The sequence below is a fragment of the Nannospalax galili genome, unplaced genomic scaffold (genome assembly GCF_000622305.1).
Source record: "Nannospalax galili isolate Female #2095 unplaced genomic scaffold, S.galili_v1.0 scaffold1017, whole genome shotgun sequence".
In the NCBI taxonomy this organism is placed as follows: Eukaryota; Metazoa; Chordata; class Mammalia; order Rodentia; family Spalacidae; genus Nannospalax; species Nannospalax galili.
In genome coordinates, this window is record NW_008340940.1 from 2,417,259 (window position 1) to 2,432,383 (window position 15,125).

Genomic DNA, 15,125 nt, shown 5'->3' on the forward strand with positions numbered 1-15,125 from the left:
AAAAATAAGCCAGGTATGATGGCGCATGCTTTTAGTCCTAGCACTCGGGAGGTAGAGGAAGGTGGGTCTCTGAGATCAAGGCTAGCCTGGTCTACATAGTGAGGGCTAGGCCAGCTGGGGCTAGAGGGAGCCCCTATCTCAAAAAGGCCAAAAAAAAAAAAAAAAAAAAAAGAGCAAAAATAAAACTATTACCTTAAATGTTTTATAAAAAGCAGCATCCAAAGCTTGCAAAATTTCTTCATCCGGCTTCCATTTCAGTTTTCCTCTGAGCCCATGACCTGTCTTGTAAGTTTCTAATGCAATTAAAACATGAAATGGATGTATACGAGCCTAGAAACAAGAAAAGACAGACGGTAACTGCAAAATTCAAATAAAATGTAGCAAGGTGGGTCTTCTTTAGATTTTTATGTTAGAAGTAATAAACATTTAATAAAGAACAAGTATTAACAGACTAAAGAATCAAACTGCAATTTGTCATGAGAAAAATCTTAGAATACTTGAGAGCCAAGTTTTTAAAGTTAGTAGCTAACAAAGGCCACTGATAAGGCATACCTTTTTAAGTAGCTTTTCATCGCACAGTTTTTCACATACTAAAGATACTTCAGAATTTCCTTGCTCAAGCACTGAATTAGCAGTCATCTTTCCCAGGTTCCTTAGCAAAGCAGTAAGTGGCATCTCTTGTAACAAAGCCTTCCATACCTACAGGAGGAAATATAAAAATTGAAGGGGAACAGCACAGAGAGAAATACAAAAAATTGAGGGGAATCAGTATAATGTCTGTATCAACAATATTAGAAGTATATTCTGTAAAATTTTTATTTAGGGCTTAATGTACTTGCAGAATGACAACCTATCAAAGGCTTATGAAAAAGCCAATCTGTTATTAGAAAGTAAAGCATATTTATGGAGGAAATTCATGAATCTCTGAAAAAAAATTTTAAAGCAGCATTTTTTGTGTGTGTAGTAGAACCAACCCCAAAACTACTACATTTGGTATCATGTTTGTGGTGAATAGTTATAATAAATATTAATTTAAAGATATATTTGGCTAATTCCTGCTTTTTCTTTTCATGTATATGTGCATGGTGTGCATGCATATGTGTTGCAGGTGTGTGTACAGCACTGAGGTTGATCTGGGAATCTTCCTTAATAGCTCTTTACTTTTTCTTTTTGAGGCAGGGCCTCTCATTGAAACCCAGAGCTCCTTGTTGTATGATATGGCCAGTCCTGCTGGCCACCTCGCTCAGGGGATCCCATCTCAGAATCCTGTGTCTGCCTTCTCACCTGGCATTTATGTGAGTTCTGGGCATCTGAACTGTGGCCGGCCCATTCTTGCTTGCTTGTGCTGCAAGTGCTTTAATAGTTGAACCATAGCGTCCTTCTCTTGTTTTTGGTGGGACTGGGGACTGAACCCAGGGCCTGGCACCTAAGGTTTTTCTCTTTCGAAATAATTTACTCACCTCTTTAGACTTCAAGTGATTTGTTAGCAGATGTTCCCTAACTAATCTGTGTTCTTCTATTAGATGAATGACTTCCAGTTCATCTTTTGTACGTTTCACTTTCTCTACAGCCTCCAGATACTTTAATAATTTTTCAGTCTCCACAGAAAGTGCTTTTTCTTTATACAGTTCATGGACTTCTTTCCAACCCTTTGTAATATATTTGGTCACAATAGCAAGTCCTTTAACAAGATAAAGCATTGAAAAGGCAAGTAGGATTACCAAGTGAAAAATAGACATTTCTCAAGAATACATCATGATCCAGCTTAACCAGATAGACAGGAGCTGACTCCCTTAAAGTGGGATGCTACTCTCTGTTACATAACAAACACATTTAAGCAAATGGTGTGAGGGAATTTCACTTATTTCACCATTACTCTCTAGGTATGGGGGGAGGGGGAACCAAAACCTTCAAAGTCTAAGTAATTGTCTTAAAGAGGCATTTTTGATACTAGCATTAGAAACTTCATAGACAATGCCCAGTTCAGGGCCATAATCTCACAACTCACAGGAGCACAGATCTATTCCAAATAATAGCATACTCATTTGTCCTTCTGCTTCTGAGTAAATATGCATTTATGAAAAGTGGAGAACAAGTATGGACAGGTAATTTGATTGTTTAATAGCAGAAATTATTACAACCCAGTTAAAAAAAAGGAAAAGAATTTTTTCATCCTTTTAATAATTTGTTTACTAGGAGAAAGAAGTTTGGAGTGAGAACATCTGTGTACTAGCCTATACTCTGTTGATGTCTGTTTCTCTAGCTCTTAGTCTCTAGATGTGTAAGGGTGGAGATTAACAAATTCAAATGATCATAAGAGAAAGACAGGTAAAATACAGAAACAGGCCATGGTGATGTCCATTAGGACCTTTGTGAACAGAGCCCGTGTACTGACATGTGTTTTTGCCATGCATTGGCTTAGTGCTGCCAAAAACTGGACTTTCAAGAACAGTCTTGAGCCAGGTCTGGTGGCACAGGCACTGAGTTCAAGACCTAAATGAATTACAAAGTGAGTTCAAGGGTGGGAGATACAGCTCAGTGGCAGAGAATTTACCAAGCATGAATGAGGCCTTCAGTCTAATACTGGTAGCTCAAAATAAATAATAAAAAATATTAAAGGGGTTGGGATATAGCTCAGTGCTCTGTAGAGTTACTTGCCTAGCATCTGTGAGACTCTAGTTTCAAACCCCAGCATGTACCATGATCAGCTGATTTGAAAAAAGGTCAGAATATGGATTTTTATATGAAGTCTTCTGTTTTTTTAAAAAACATACTGGCAAATCACTTGGTTTCTTTTTTTAACCCCCTATAATGTTTTTTTTATAGGCTAAAGAAAACATATCTCTGGGTAAAGCTGAGTCTATGTGCTGGTTTTAAACTCTAATTTAGATAATTTCATCAGAAATTAATACTAACATGCAGAAACTTCTATGGTATTATGACTTTTGCTATCTTATAGATTTAAATATAAAATTATTTTAAATGATTGTATATCTCACATAGGAATGTCTGCTCTATTTTTCCAATGAAAATAAAAATTCCTTAAAGTCAAAGGTACATAAAAAAATACCTGATTAGAATAATTACATTTTGACTTGTTTTGTCTGTTATAAACACACACTAACATAATACTCAGCAGTTTAAGGTTGGTTTAAATTTCTTTTCAACAGAGCTTAGGGAATCCTGTATGGTCAATATAATATTACTGCCGTCAACAAAACTTTAGCATGAGCTTTGCCCCAGCAACTTAGAAGGAAAGAATTTTATATGTGGGAGTAAGTTTAAGGACCATCTTCTAATTGAACTTTATAGACTGAAAATAGAAAGCTCAGAATAATTGCATCCTCAACACAAATGTGTTCCATTACAACGAGGAATAAGGGGTCTTTCTGTCGCTCGGTACTTGTTCCATACTACAGGCAGTGTCAGCAAACAAAATATAAAGCTAGCTGCTGATATCCATTTCATATTGGGTCAGATTTTAAAGTTAAAAAAAATTTTATGAAAAATCACACGTATTTTTATGATTTTAGGATGGAAACAGATTTTTGAAACCTAACACAGAACCCCAAGGAAGACACAAGTAAATCTGATTGCATTAAAAGCTCAAACTTTAATATGCCAGTAACAGTCTCTCCCTCAAAAAAAAAAGACAGAAAAAACTGGACTATGTACAATGTATATAATAAAAAATTACTAACATCTATAAACATGTATCCCAAGTTCTTAGAAGGAAAATGTCCATCAATAGTAGGTGCTCACTACATACTTGTTCAATGAAAGACTGGTGACCATAATCAATATTAAAAAATAGAAATTAGGGGCCGGAGAGGTGGCTCAGCAATTAAGAACATTGGTTGTTCTTGCAGAAGACCTGGGTTTGAATCCCAGCACCCATATGGCAGGTAACAACTGTCTGTAACTCCAGTCCCAGAGGATCCAACAGCCTCTTCTGACCTCCGTAGGCATTGCACAACACAGATGCACTTACCTACATGCAGGCAATACATGCATACACATAAAATAAAAATAATAAATAAAATTTTAAAAAAGTAATTAAATAAACAAAAGGGAAAAGATACAATATAATCTACACATATACACAAAAGATACAAATTATCAGCAACCATATAAAAAGGTGGGCTGTGGCTCAAAAGTGTAAATCCCAAAAACAAGATTTGATTTTTCACCCATCCTATTGGCAAAGATAAAATAACACTGACAACAGTCTGTTCAAATGCAGAGGACTCAGAGACCTTCCCTACTGTTTGAAGACTTAAACTGGAAGGCACTTAACAGTCACCAATAGGAGACCAACTAAATAATTTACAGTATATCATGCAATCAATATTACACATGTACCTATTTCTATCAGCCTGAAAAATAGCAATATTCTTTAAACTGAAGCAAAGATGATATGTAAAGTTTTTTTTTTTTCTTTTTAAGTAAAACAGTATGTCCAGGAAAAATCTTAAATAATACAAATTAATCTGTGATTATTTTTGAAGTACAGAACTCATACTTCTGTAATAATTTTTCTACATTATTCAATTATTTTTTATTTACTTTTTGAGACAGGGTCTCACTGTGTAGCTCAGATTGGCCTAGACCTAGAACCTTTCTTCCTCTTACCTCAGCCTTTCTGGTGCTGAGATTACAGGCATGTGCTGCCATGCTCAGGTTATTCAACTGCTTAGAGACATGTACGCTTTAATAAATAAGAGAAACGGTGTATATAAATATCTGCAGTGATACATTGCTTATATTTCACTTGAAAGATCACTTCTAGACAAGTGATTGTACCAAGACAATAAATTAGAGATTACTGAAGTTTCTCTGCATAAAGCCACTGTAATATAATACATGTGTGATGGGGTGAAAGGACCAATAGACATTCTCACTACATGGTAGGAATTGGGTATGCTAAGGATTTCAATGTATATTTCATTTAGTCCCCCAAATTCTAAGTTTTATAACTCTTTACTCCCTTTTTAATAGAGAAAGGAACTAAAAACTCAAAGATTAATTTTCTTGGTTAAAGACATAAAGAGTAGAAAATGTAAAAATTTGAGTATGTTGATTTTATACTTTGTTATTAATGCTTAGGTTTTAATTTCCCCTCTAAGACTAGTGATTATTGTAGGTGTAACTAACTTCTCCAAAGTCTCTTCAGACAATTCATGTTCCAAACTGTTCAGTTCAGCACTAGTTTGGGTGGCCTTTAGGTTCCATGGCAGGTGTTCTCTAGGAAGAGTGGGAAAAAGCAGCCGACTAGAGTAGTGCAGCTTTGCTCTCTGCTCCTGTTATAAAGAAGCTGTTTTGGAGTGGGACGTGGTGATGCAGGCCTTTAACCCCAGCAGAGGCAGGCAGATCTCTGGGGGATCAATGCCAGTCTGTTCTACATGGTCAGTTCTAAGCCAGTTAGGGCTACTGGGAGACCCTATCTCAAAAACAAAAATACCCAAAACAATGACAAAAACCATCCCACCAAAAACTGAACACTCAAAAAAAAAAAGAAGCTACTTAGCTTACTCAAGCTCTGATTTCTTGTCCATGCTACACTCACAGACCATAATCATGTGATGAGCATTCTTGTTAATGTGACCACATTTGAAGATTTAGGATATTAACTTGTGAATCTGTCATGATTCTTGATGAGTAATGTCTTGACTACCTGTGGCAGGTATTTAGTTTCAGGCTGGCATTAAATATGTCTAAATTAATTAATCAACAATATATTTTATCTAAAAAGCTAATTCTAGAAAAGAGCTCTATCAAATGAAAATTTGGTATTTGTTCTATAACCCCCTAAGCTTACCTTCAGTGGATGGTTTAAGATGGGACAGTCTTAAGAGATCTTTGTGAGACCAGCCATTTCTTTGTTTATATTTTGTAATTGCCAGAGCAACTGCCATTCCACCCTTTTCATTATACCAGTCTGCAACAGCCTTCCGGAGAGCACGACCCCACATGCCGCATTTCATGCTTTCCTTCAGATCTTTCTTAAACTGGATGAAAGTAAAGAGGTGGGTAGGAATGCGACAGACTTCAGAAACAGCTTTAAATGCTGCTTGCTTTGTGTTTATGTCTGAACACTGGGAACAAATGGCAAGTGCAAACAGCAAAGGCTCTTGCTTTGCAGTTCTGCCTTCTTGACTAAATGACTTGATTTCCTCAATCACTTCATTTCCTCTGCCATCGTCAATCAATCTAATTAAAGCTTCAGCATTTTCAAGGCCTAGCTTCTGCTCTTTGATATAGTAAGTGCCACCTTCTGAACCAAAACACAAGAACCGGTGTAGCCGATTCATGTCAGTGACTTGCCATACATATCCACCTTCAGAATTGGCTATTTGCTTCTCACTCAGTGGCTGCATTTGGTTTGCAGATGCTTCCATTTTTCTTGTCGTTTAGGAAACCTATTAGAAAGGCAAAAACCTTATTACAAGAAGATGGAGGTAATACAATTTTATACAGTAAAACAATATTTATTAATCTATGCTTGCTGAAGTCTGCTATGTATTGTTTTAATTCAAAAATACTTTAATCTCGGTAAATTTTTCTCTTTTTAAAAAGTCAAAATAAATGTCTTTAAGCTAAAACTTTCTATGGCAGAAAAGAAAAAAACAAAATCACATGCAACCATTCAATAATTATAGTAATACCTTATGATTTTAAATTTTCTTATATACTCATATTTTTATTATCTAGGGAAACCCCACATATGTCAAATAAACTAGATTATAGTCATAGTAACATGGTAACTAGAAACAACTTAGGAATCAAAATTTTTAAAAGATTTGTTTTTATTTATGTGTGTGTGTGTGTGTGTGTGTGTGTGTGTGTGTGCGCGCGGCGTGCATCTGACTGTTGAGGACAAAAGAATGTATTTGATCCCCTGAAGCTGGAGTTACAGGTGGTTGTGAGCCACCTGATATGGTTGCTGGGAACAAAACTCAGGATCAGTTCCCCTAGAGGAATAGCAAGTGCTTTTAAACCTGAGGTAGAGCCCCATCCCCAGGACTTCCATTTTTGAGGTACATTACTTCCAAGATTAAGCAAGTAGGTCAGTGTGAGATCTTGAGGTCCAGATAAGGACACATAGAAAGGGAGCAACTGTATCTGACAGTTGCTACTTCCTAAAGAACTGTGTATTTCTGGTCATTTACCACAAGGGACCACAGGAAGAGAATCTGGGGAATTAATGGTTGGTAATCTCAAATACTTGGGGATCATCACGTAAACAAGATGGTAGGAAAATAACCATTAGGCCTGGCAAATCAGAGCAACCAGGAAATCCAAGTAGAATGGAGAGGAGTAAGTAGGCTGAGGACAGTGAGATCAGGAGAGTCTTCAGTAAGGAAGCAACTTTGCAGATCTGTTACTCTTCTACAGAAGCAGTTATAAGCTATGTAGGAAGTTATACAGTATATAATTTTGTCTTCTTCATGTATATGACACTGAGGTTGAGGTTTGAAGATTCAACCTGGAGAATTGATGACACAGTAGAGAAAGGGGATAACTGTGTAAGATTCCTGAAGGAACTAGGATAGAAAAAGCTCAGAGCATCTAAGTTAAAATGGGGCTATGGAGAGCAAAAGGGAGATATCTTCTGACTTCTGAGGGTAAAAGATCCATACAGAAAGAGATTTGGGAGTGATGAGAATAAGGAAATTCCCCTTTGACAGATGATGCAGAGTTTCGAATGGTAAGTGGAAAAACTGGGTTGCTATGGAAGCAATGGAAGAAAGCCTGGCATTAGACAAAAGACACCGGTGTAGGAATGAGTGCATGAGAATGGAGCGTCTGACATTCTCACCGTGACTGACCTGAATCTAAGTTGGAAATACCAGTGTCACTATTTCTAATAAAACTTGCATGAATTTACTTATGTTAGGGCAGGGGTACGTCTCAGAGACAATGATCATTTCAGTGATTAGGAAATGGTTTTTAGTTTCAGAAGACAGGCTGAACTTCTTGGTGGTTTGGAAGTCTCTTTTGTTTATTTTACCTATTTAATTTGCCAAAAAAAAAATTTACGAGGACTAATAGCATCTTCAAAGACTAACACCTAAACTGACATTTGTGGTGGAACCTTCCATTTATTTTGATCTTTATGATATATTTGGCATTGCTAGCCTCTTCTTAGCTTTCAAAAACGTTCTGATGGAACTTCAACTTACTTTACCTCATTCATTATATGTGTTAGTTGGGTAACATTGAGCTGACATTCAACATTACATCATTCTACTATACCTGCTTTCTTCCCCCAAAGTTCAAATGCTGGGACTTAAAGATCCCAGCCCAAACTTCAAATATACCCCACTTATTCTTTCCCCCTGTTACTCATCATAAGCATGTTTAGCTACAGCACTGGCTTCCTAGAGAGCAAGGACCAGGCTTTATTATGTTAAAATTGCTCTTCTATATCTAGACCATCACTGCTAAGCGAGTATTGCATACTTAAGGAAATCTAAATAGCATTAAGAGTGATTTTGTGAACTATTTAAAAATTATTCACAATTGATTTTTCTTTCCTGTAATTCATTTATTTTGAAAAGGCTTCAACATGTGTGATAAAAAAGTTACTGGGCCCTGGAGAGATGGTTCAGTAGTTAAGAGCACTGGCTACTCTTGCAGAGGACCCAGGTTTGATTTCCAGTATCCACATGGTAGCTAACAACTGTCTTTAACTCCAGTTCTAGGGGAATCCAATGTCCTCTTCTGACCTCCATGGGCACTGCACGATATGGGTGCACTTACATACATGCAGGCAATACTCTCATACACACAAAATAAAATAATAAACTATAAAAAATTTACTTACAAATAAGCCTTCATGATAAATTCTGTAATCAACAAAATAATAAAGACACTATATGTAGGAAGTACAATCAAGAAGAAAAGGTAAAGTAATAGAAACTGTGCAAAAATGTTGGCCGAGAGCAATATTTCTCTCATTTTGCTCCAGAAGATCAATTTTTAGTGGAAATGGGAACTCCTAGTCCACATGAGTCTACAAAAAAGTCCTTCCTAATTTAAGCCTTATTTTTATAAAAAGTAATCGATGCAAACCAGGCAGCTGTTCTCTCAGTTTCCTCCTTTCCAGCTCACAAAATTTACTGCTTTGCTAATGTACAAGTGAGACCACTCTATTTTATAGATTAAAGTGCCACCCAATTCTAGAATTGCAAAGACAAGATGCTTACATTTGCTGTGATTTTTTGTTTTAACACAAGAAATCTATATTCATAGGATTACCAATGGGCTCTTCCCTTTGCATCTTATATCAATGACACTCAAAAAGACATGCTCTTTCAGCATTTCATCAGCAGATATGGCTTAGCTTTTCATATGCTTCTCTGATCCTACTTTACAGGGTACAGTATAATTTAGTTGAACAGACTGAGGCAGGATAGAAAGACATGGAAAATTAAGGAGACACGAAAAAGGGAGAGTCCTTCACTTCTCTGGATTTGCCTTATGCCTCTCATTGGCTGTCAAGAACTTTGCACAACTCATCAAACTATTTTAAGAAATATGAGCAAGCCCCAGAAATCTCTTGCCTTTACCTCCCCAATGCTGGTGTTGCAGACCATACTTGGCCTTTTTACACAGATGCTGGGGAGTCAATCTCTGGTCTTATGTTTGTGTGGCAAGCACTTTACTGACTGAACCATCTCCCTACCCCTTATCTTTTTCTTTCTTTCTTTCTCTTTCTTTCTTTCTTTCTTTCTTTCTTTCTTTCTTTCTTTTCTTTTCTTTTCTTTTCTTTTCTTTTCTTTTCTTTTCTTTAAAAAAAACAAACAAACCTCTAATTAGGTTTTACACTGACTCATCTGGAAATTTTTTTGTGTGTAAGTCAAGCTCCTGCCCAGGCCTGAGCAGAGGTCTCTGAAGAGAACTCCTCAGGCTGCACAGCAGGCAACTTGGAACTGCATCTTGTGCTGGTGACCAAGTCACCTACAGCACTTCTTTACAAAAAGTTTAAAGATAGAAAATAGAGGGCACCATTTTTCACGCTAGTCTCCTTTTGGTCCCTGAGAGCTGACATACAGATTACTTTAAAATTGGCTAGAAGATAGGTTATGGTGACACAATAAAGAATATATGCACATGGTCTCTCATAACTTTCAAAATCCCTCGGAATTTCCTAAGTGCTAGGGGCTGTCTTAGTAAGGCTAATGAAGTGACCCACTGTGAGTCTCAAGACAGTTTCGAGACACCCAACAACTACAGCAGCTTAATTTCTTTTCTCCAACTGCCAATACCTCCTTTTCCAAAGCAAAAGCTCCAGTCTAGTGGTTTAGAAGGCAGCAGGGCAATGAGTCAAATCACAGACTAGTCATCTGCTAATATGCCTACAGATTTATAAATGTAAATCAATTACAAGAATAAAAATCCAGTTAATTCTTCTTTGGGCTGTTCCATCTCTTTGAACACACCATTTTGAAGAATTTAAATCCGCTGAAGTTGAATTAGAATTCTCTTCAAATTAACGTTTTGGGACAAGTTAAACACCACAATATCGTTAAAAGCCTGACAACATTTTGAAGTGGTTATGAATGTTTTATACTTGATCTTGGCCATAGGTCGATAAGCTATATGTTTTAGACACTGACATTCTCTTTAATTTAGAATATAAAATAGATACTAGTAAAATATACTAATAACACTATAGAATAACACACTATATAACACACTGTGCAATAACTTATACTGTGCAATAGCACTTACACTGTATAGTACACCTGTGCTTCACAGTCATCAGAACTACAATGTACACAGTATTTTTTAAATTCTACTAATATGAGGATTCCTGTATTTTTGTCAATCTATACATCTGAGTATTGTATCAATGACTGTTCAAATAATATTACTTGAAAATGCTAACTTTTTCCTAAAAAGTCAAACAAATACGGAGTTTCTTGAAAAATGAAGTTAAGGGCTGAATAGTTAAGGAATTGCACTACACTACAAAAACTAAGGCCACAAATCAAATACCTATACGGCACAGACAGGTAATGAAAATAAGTGCATCAAGTCAGGAGTGATGCAATAAAAGGTGCTAAGCAACATGACACCATGGCAGTCTGCTGGGAGAGCCAAGCAGTTGTCAGGTCTCATTTTTCTCAGGATTCAGAGGCCTGGCTGTCCTAGTTTTGCTTCCTGTTGCTGTGATAAAATACTTTAACAAAACCAACTTTAGGGGAGAAAGGATTTATTTGGCTTACAATTTCAGGCCCATCATTGTGGGGAAGTCACAGTGGCCAGAACTTGAAGCAGCTAGTCACACCCATAGTCAAAGGCAGAGAGAATGAATGCATGCACACCAGCGCTTAGCCCCTTGACAATTACACAGTCCAGGATGCCTATTAGAGAACCTCGCCACCCACAGTGGGCTGCGTCTTCTCGTATCAATTAATCAATACAATCCCCCCACAGACCAGCTCACAGGCTAACCTGACTAGACAATGTCTCACTGACACTTCCTTCCCAGGTGATTCTAGATTGTGTCAAGTTGACAAAACTGACCACCACACTGGCTTTTTATGTGAACTTTCAAAATTAAATGTGAACATAACTAAAGAAATTTTAATCTCTCTTTCTGATTACTTTTAGGTTGTCTCATTGGCTAAATTTTTAGTTTGGTATTTTTACAATAGATACCATGTTAAGGTGGGTATTAAATAAAATCTAATTTTAACGCATTTCTTTGGTCCAGGAAACATTTTCAAACTCAAAGCAATATTACAGATTTTAAAGACCATAATCTGGGTACAGTGGCTGAGGCCTGTAAGAATAGTATTTGGGAGAAAGCAGAGGCAGGTGGATTGCTGTGAGTTTGAGGCTAGCCTGGGCTACAGTACGAACCTCTGTTCAAAAAAAAAAATTAAGAAAGATCACAAATAAGGATAGACTCCTGTACTTCTCAGACTTTTCCTAGGGAAAAGCCTTGAACCAAATCTCCCAAGCTTGTAGGCAATATCAAAGGAAAAACTCTCGGTTTCAAAAAAATTGAATAAAATCAACATTTTATACAAATTTTGGCTTGATAACACAATACACTTATGCTTGTTTTAATACAAAGCCTGCTCTGTTATCTCCCTCTGTAAAATTTGCCATGTTTGTTTCTGTGGTTTTCACAAACTGTAGCCCAATAGTAAGTACAGCTCTACAGGTCACCGGTATGTGAGTCAGTTTTATTCACTTTTTTTTTTTTTCCTGGAACCCAAAGCCCTTCTTTGGAGCATGCTTTTAAGGAAAGATGAGTCTGATGAATGAGGGGTAGTTAGTGAAAACAGCCATTTTTAATTCATCAGAACCATCCCAAGTGTTTTTAGAATGAGTTATATAAAAATAAAAAACCCCCATCAATTCCCTGTAAGGCACCGCATCCCGTTACACCAGTCTCTCACTCCCTTGGACTTCAGGACCCATCTCTCTCACTTCCTTGTTTATTACTCCTCTAAGATAAATTCGCTTTCGATCTTCCCACAAAGCTCTTTCCAAAACCCTGGATCCCATACAACGCCTCTGTGCAGAAGCAGCGGGAGGAGAAAGAGTAGTGAGGCAGGCAGTCGCATGCCGGCCTGCACCGAGTTTTGCAGGCAGAGAAAGCAAAGGCAGAGCCGTCCCGGGGTCCACAAGGCCCCACCCTCAGGAGCTCCAGGCCAGGCCCAGAAGGTGCAGAGCGCGAAGCTGCAGCTGCTCCGCAGGGTGCGCGGAACAGCCGGGATGGCGGAGCCTCTACCGCAGGGATGCGGGATGGAGAGAGGGAGCATCCGCCAGATCTCGCACGCCCCAGGGTCGCCCAGACCTCACAAAGACCCCTCCCCGCAGCAGGCCTCCCTCGGCTCACCAGTGCCCAGACGCCGACCTTGTGTACCCGCAGTGCTGGCCGGAGAAGCCCTGCGTAGCACCGTGATAAGGTGGCGGCCTGAGGGATGGGGACAATGTCAAACTAGGCCTCCACGTCCGAGTCCTCCAGCCAGCCCCGCCCCTTTCCCTCGCCACGCCCCCTTCCCCTCGTCCCGCCCTCGCACCGGAGTGGCGAGGGTCCCGGATGTGCCCTCCTACGGCTCTCTGAGTCCCCGCCCCCTCTTCTGGCCGAGGAGTTTCGACGTCTCGGGGGCGGCTAGAGCGTCTCCTGCGCTCCGTTGCGCTGCAGGTGACGGCGCCCGGAGACTGTCGGGAAGTAGGCGGGGTGACGTGGGGTGGACGAGCTCCCGGCGGGTTTCCTGAGAGATCCGTGGCCGCTGGCAGCTGGTGCAGGGGGCTGCGGACAGCGCTAGGCGCAGCGGGGCGGCGTGTGGCCGGGGCCATGACGGGCAACGCCGGGGAGTGGTGTCTCATGGAGAGCGACCCTGGGGTCTTCACCGAGCTCATTAAAGGATTTGGTGAGCACCAAGGGGACGTCCTGGGCCGGGGGTTCTGGGAGGAGGCCCACCTTGGGCAGGATGGCCACCTGCCGCCACCGTCGCCCGGCGTCCGAGAAGTGACTTCAGGAGCCTGGAGTCGCCGTTCGGGGGAACGTGGGGCTTCGGCCGGACGCCCGTCATTTTGGGAGTCACCACGAGGGCAAGGATACCCTCCGCCCGGTGCACTGCTGTGTTCTCAGGACTCGGAGACTTTAATCGACTTGAGCTCCCGCCCTCCCCTTTCTCCCCTTTCTACCTCATCTCGAGCGCACCTGTCTTGTCCTGTCCTGTCCTGTCCCGTCCCTCCCTGGGGCCGCCCCGTCGCCGGGCCACCGGTGGTCAGGTGCATTGCTCAGGCGGTTACGGACCTGCAGAAGCCGGCCTAGGGCGTGTGTTTTCCAGGGTGGTGTCTGAGGCCCCAGCCGCCCAGGAACTCGAGATTCTAGTTTCTCAAAGCAGAACTTCCACCTTACATGTGTGCGTAGCTCTTTCCGACGGCCACAGCTGCCGGCACACTACTTCACTGGTTCTTTTACTTAATCCTTTTTGGCTTCCGGTGAAATGAGTTTGCTTGAGGTAGTGCTTTCCCCTAGGGAAGCCACATGCTTTCCTCTTCACTTCTCTCGGACTATGTTCATTTCCTTCTATACCAGTCAACCCATACGGTTTTTCAGCCTTACCTTCCTCCTACTCCCAGCCTTTTTGGGGAGTCTATTTTTTTAATTCGTTACTTTTCAAGTATTGTTTGTAGCCGTTTTTTTAAAAATTTTGTACTTGAGATAGCAAACATTGTTGTACATGACTGAATAATTGGAATATTATCTAGCATGTGCTATTCATTTGTAGCTCAGGCAATACAGTTAAGCACTGGGAATTAAATTGTTTTAGAATTTTCATTTTTATGTGTGTTTTGCCTGCAAGTAGGTGAGTGTACCTGGGTCGTGTGATGCCTGTGAAGGCTAGGAGAGAGTTTCGAATCCACCATGTGGGTGCTGGTCCTGGTCCTGGTCCTTGTCCTGGGAACCACTGAGCCCTCAGAATTGGAAAATTTTTTTAAAGGAATATTCTTGTTGCTTGTATGAGTATGGTGTGTGTGTGTGCGCGTGTGTGTGTCTTGTCTGTGGGTGGGTATTGTGTGAGTGCAGGTGCCCATTGAGGCCAGAATTACTTGTGGCTGTTAGCTGTCTAACATGGGTGCTGGAATTTGAATTCTGGTCTTCTTCAGGAACAGTGGTTCTTAACCACTGAGCCATCTCATCTCTCTGTGTCCTGCCCCCCCCCCCTCCAGCCCTTACAACTTAACCCTTAATCTTCTCCAAACTCACACAATCTTTCTCACTTTGGCAAATGGCAACTACACCCATCTATTTATTCCAACCCCAAACCCTGAAGTAGTTCCAGATTCCTCTTCCACACATGTGGCCCTGCATCTGGCTAAGGATTGGGATTTTTTTTTAATTAATATTTTTATTTTTTCGTTATGTGTATGCATGTATTACCTGCATGTAGGTGAATGCACTTGTGTCGTGCAATGCCCATGGAAGACAGAAGAGGCTGTTGGATCCCCTGGAACTAGAGTTATGGACAGTAGTTAGCTGCCATGTGGGTGCTGGGATTCGAACCTGGGTCTTCTGCAAGAACAGTCAGTGTTCTTAACCACTGAGTAATCTCTCCAGCTCCCAGGATTGAGAATTTTTAAAAAAG

General features: G+C 40.1%; 2 protein-coding genes across 11 annotated transcripts in view; one reads left to right on the top strand and one right to left on the bottom strand.

The window, feature by feature from the left end:
• The window catches only part of Ro60 (Ro60, Y RNA binding protein), a 28,903-nt gene extending 15,896 nt beyond the window's left edge, over nucleotides 1-13,007 (bottom strand). Inside the window, exons 1-5 of one of the 2 annotated variants that reach the window (XM_008836215.3) lie at nucleotides 12,881-13,007; nucleotides 5,819-6,419; nucleotides 1,461-1,681; nucleotides 553-699; nucleotides 193-330 (exon numbers count right to left, since the gene is read on the bottom strand). In XM_008836215.3, coding sequence (XP_008834437.1) covers nucleotides 193-330; nucleotides 553-699; nucleotides 1,461-1,681; nucleotides 5,819-6,398 — 1,086 coding nt within the window. In that variant the 5' untranslated portion in view covers nucleotides 6,399-6,419; nucleotides 12,881-13,007. Of the gene's footprint in view, nucleotides 1-192; nucleotides 331-552; nucleotides 700-1,460; nucleotides 1,682-5,818; nucleotides 6,420-12,862 lie in introns of both variants that reach the window. The other variant, XM_008836214.3, reaches the window with a different exon arrangement.
• Nucleotides 13,008-13,122: 115 nt separating this feature from the next.
• Nucleotides 13,123-15,125, top strand: part of Uchl5 (ubiquitin C-terminal hydrolase L5) — a 42,207-nt gene continuing 40,204 nt past the window's right edge. For 4 of the 9 annotated variants that reach the window (XR_607381.3, XR_607382.3, XR_003850000.1 and 1 more), the window contains exon 1: nucleotides 13,124-13,400. Coding sequence is in view for 5 of the 9 variants with exons in the window: in XM_017798942.2 (XP_017654431.1) it covers nucleotides 13,325-13,400 (76 nt within the window). In the remaining 4 variants the exon portion in view is untranslated. Of the gene's footprint in view, nucleotides 13,401-15,125 lie in introns of all 9 variants that reach the window. The other 5 variants (XM_008836218.3, XM_029564950.1, XM_008836217.3 and 2 more) reach the window with 4 other exon arrangements.